General features: G+C 32.9%; 2 protein-coding genes across 2 annotated transcripts; both read right to left on the minus strand.

Moving 5' to 3' along the window:
* Positions 1 to 520: 520 nt before the first annotated feature.
* On the minus strand, positions 521 to 2,004 carry LOAG_16938 (hypothetical protein; the record flags this gene model as incomplete). The annotated part of the gene is made up of 6 exons (XM_003147262.2): positions 521 to 681; positions 747 to 879; positions 1,067 to 1,216; positions 1,381 to 1,467; positions 1,557 to 1,682; positions 1,906 to 2,004. 6 exons carry the CDS (start codon positions 2,002 to 2,004, stop codon positions 521 to 523), a joined length of 756 nt encoding a protein of 251 aa, XP_003147310.2.
* A 177-nt stretch (positions 2,005 to 2,181) lies between these two features.
* LOAG_16939 (hypothetical protein) lies at positions 2,182 to 3,770 on the minus strand (the record flags this gene model as incomplete). The annotated part of the gene is made up of 3 exons (XM_020449593.1): positions 2,182 to 2,268; positions 2,400 to 3,385; positions 3,656 to 3,770. The coding sequence occupies 3 exons, from the start codon at positions 3,768 to 3,770 to the stop codon at positions 2,182 to 2,184; spliced, it is 1,188 nt and encodes a 395-aa protein (XP_020306877.1).

Consider the following 3,770-nt stretch of genomic DNA (forward strand, 5'->3'; position numbering starts at 1 on the left):
AACAAAAAAAAAAAAAAAGAAAATCTATTATTAGCAAAGGACCATCAACTATTCCCGAAGGTGACGATAAGGACGATAAGGACTTGTTAGTTAAATTGATCATATTGCTTATTCATTGAATAATTAATTACTACCACTGCTTATCAATTTATCTTGTGCTTTGCATCTCTTCTGTTAACCAGTAATATTGTGGGAGCATATTATAAGGATTCAAATAAATCTCTATCGCCGACAAATGAATCAAGAAATAGTTTTACCGATAGTTATCATTTTTTAAATAATGATTGAAATTTGTTGAAAAAAGGTCATTCCGAAAGATGTGGAGAAATGTAAAATAATCAAACTGGATTTAATTTCAATTTTTGAAAGGAATCTTCATTTGGCTCAAAGTTAAAGTGAAATATTCTTCCAAAGGGAACGATTAAACAGCAATGTTTTGAGGGGTGGACTCTTTCGATTCAAGAAGGTGTCTATACCTCTTCCGTTAATTCTCGCTCTTATTTTTACTTTAAAATACATTTTACATGCAATGATATACAGGAAAAATACTCATAATGACAACCTGAGTTTCATTCTCTGCAATTCGTTTGATATTCTCCCATAGTACTTCTTCCTGCTCCTTTCTATTAAGTTTTTCATACTTCTCCAAATCGAAATTCACATCTTTCAACTTCTTCACACCTGTAATAACTTCTCTTCTCCTTAATTTATTATTACTGAAAGAGGACTGATAAAAAGTAAATTACCTTGCTGATGAAGTATTTTTTTAAGTTGTGTTGCTTGCAAGAATGTGAATCCTTTGCTTTCCATATCATTCCTTTGTTCGATACTGAAGGATTTTTCCAGATCTTTGAATGCTTCATTAATTTGCTTCGTTGTCTACAATCAATCACATAAACAGTATTACTTCTTTGTAAACTATTTCACTGATAAAATTTATATTTAATAATAATTAAGGTCAAATTATTTCAAAATTTAGGAATTTTCAATTGTGCAGGTCTATTTTTGATGCTTCTTGTTCTAAAAAGACTCTATTATGCTGGTATAAAAGTATATAATTGCTAACCTCAAAGATCATGTCGTCCAGATCGAAAACGTTTCTTTCGCTGAGGATATCAAGAGCCATTCCGATAGCAACACGCGCTCCTGAAACATCCATTATCATCTCTAGCACTGCTTGCCGCTCTTTTTCCGTCATACCACTTTTTTCTAGTAACTGAAACAATCATTCATTTGTTCATTGATCAAAGGTTACATGCAGTTAAGCATCAGAATTAAAAAAAGGCTTGAATTCTGAAGACTGATTACTTTTTGGAACTAAGATTATGATTGAGAATTTCTAAAATTTGAGTAATTAAAATAAATGGAAAAAATATTGACCTTAGGAAGGGAGATGATACTGTCCGGACTGTCATCCTTGTAAAATGACATGATGGAAGGGGACAAAATACCTTTCTGGGATTGCATCTGAAAATATTCATATTGGTCGGAATTATGTGAAAGATTAATTTTGGAAACCCAATGTTTAATCACTTTTCAAAAAATAAGAAGAAAACCTTATCAGGCATCAAAGGCATTATTCGAGGACTCAAAAATCGGAAATTAAGCTCCTTGTTTCTACCATTCCGATTAATTCCATTCACGAGATCGATTGCCATCGAAATGAGATTCTTATGTTTTGACTAAATTATGCAATGTACGCTCTCTTTACCTTCTTTTTTTTAATATCAGATCTTTGTTTTACAGTATTGCATAAAAGAACAAACAAAAATTTTTGGAAGTAATGTCTTTCAAAATCTTTAAGGAATTCATGATAAATTGCATTGCTTTAAAAACATTACAAACATTTTTATACTGTTATCTCTCTTTTAACTCTCTAAAATGCTCAAATAGATATGGAAATACCCGAACTTTCGGTCTGGTGCCTTTCTCGCTATCCAGTACAAGATCAAAAAGTCGGAGATTGTAAACTCTTGCATTGCTTGATTCCAGTTGCTGATCCATTTGTTTTTTAATTCCGTAATATGTTCATAAGTTTTTATCCATTTGTCATTTGTTTCTTTTCCGCTTAGCATAACACTAATAAATTTGGACACCTGAATTAAAGCTGTTGTTTCAGTGTTTACTAATCAAAATCAGCAAAGTGACAGCTATACTGTGATTTTATCAATTGTCAGGTTTCTAGTCATGTGAAATATTTACTTGTTGTATGGGAGTTTTCTTAACAGTCGAATCATGCATCGCTGGCATTTTAGCAACTTGTTTCGCCTAAAAACAATAAGACAGTTAGCAAAATAACCTTTTTGAAAATACATTCAACCTTTATGTTACCAAAAAAATTGAAAACTTTTTTGTTTTTTAGATAACCCAAAAAATTTTTGAGATCCTTTGTAAGTCACTTTACTGATAAGCTGGAATGATATGAATGATATAGACAGTGTGACAAATTGCAAATCACTCGCATCGACAATTAGATGGTCGCTTTTCATAACATGATTTGTGATAAGTCGATAAGAGCGACGCCATCGCTGCCATAGCTTTTTTTTCCGAATTTTCGACTGAACAGAATCCAAATATAATTCCTCGCTTCGTTCAGATGAACTGTTAAATATAGAGTAATACTCGTCACTTTTTCGAAAATTTTTGGACTTTGCTGGAAGATTTATATTTGTGACCAATTCTGATTTTTCTGAATTTTTTCTTTTTGATCTTGTACTTTTGCCTTTCTCGTAATGTAAAGAATTGGAGGACTGTCCAACAAGTTTTGTAGTTCGTCTAATTTCATTTTCAATTAAGTACGAAGTTTCGAAACTTCCATTTTTTCTTGTCAAATTCTTTCTTGGCGTCAAATGAATATCTCCTGATTCCCTATCAATAGGTAGCAGCAATCGGTTCAAGTATACCTCTCTGGACATCCGTAATTTTTGTTGATTAGGTGAGTCAGAAAGTGGTATAGGACGAGATAAATGTTCGAAAGTGTTGAAATTATGTGGAGTAAAATTCTTCACATGAGTGAGATGTAGAATATTAGAAAATCTCGAAAACTGAATGGAAGCTTCGGCTGGATCTCGCTTAGAGAACTTATTTTCAGATCCTAAATGTGAGGGATAAGAAGTTTTCCCCCTTGTGCTCATCCTATGGTACTTTTTAACTTTTTTTCTTTCACAATCATGATTTTTCAGAAACTCCTCTTCCTCAAAATCACTGGATGTAATAAAAGCCGGTGTATCAGATGACTTATCAGCTCCTCGATCATGCTTAAAATCTTGTCCACAAGTGCTGAAATGTGCCTTATGTCGTGCCTGTATCAAACATTTAGCACCAGCTACAAGGTCGTGATCATCCTTGATTTGATCCAGACACAAAGCCAACATTTTCTGCTTATCTGCAAGTGATTCAGTACGAATATATATCATTAAGCTGGAAGCTAGAGGTTTTCTATTTATTGGCCGAACTACCGTTTCACATCAAGTTGTGCCTTACAACTTCTATCTCGATGCATTTGGGTAATAATCAAAGTGCCATTTAGTAATTAGCATTTACGATTTTAAGAACAAGGTAATGTTTTCTTCTGCATTAATTCCCCGAACAGTTACAATTTATTTCATTTGCTCAAGGGAAATTCTGCAAATTTCAAGTTGTACCAACAATCAACCTTCAGTTAATTGGCGATACATCTGCTTGCCAACTTGTCCAAGTAATGCTTTAATCGCATAGATGTACCAATTTAAATGCAAATTTTTAGCTATCTCGAACGTTCTCTCATTCAT

Source organism: Loa loa (assembly GCF_000183805.2).
Source record: "Loa loa unplaced genomic scaffold supercont3.29, whole genome shotgun sequence".
Taxonomy (NCBI): domain Eukaryota; kingdom Metazoa; phylum Nematoda; class Chromadorea; order Rhabditida; family Onchocercidae; genus Loa; species Loa loa.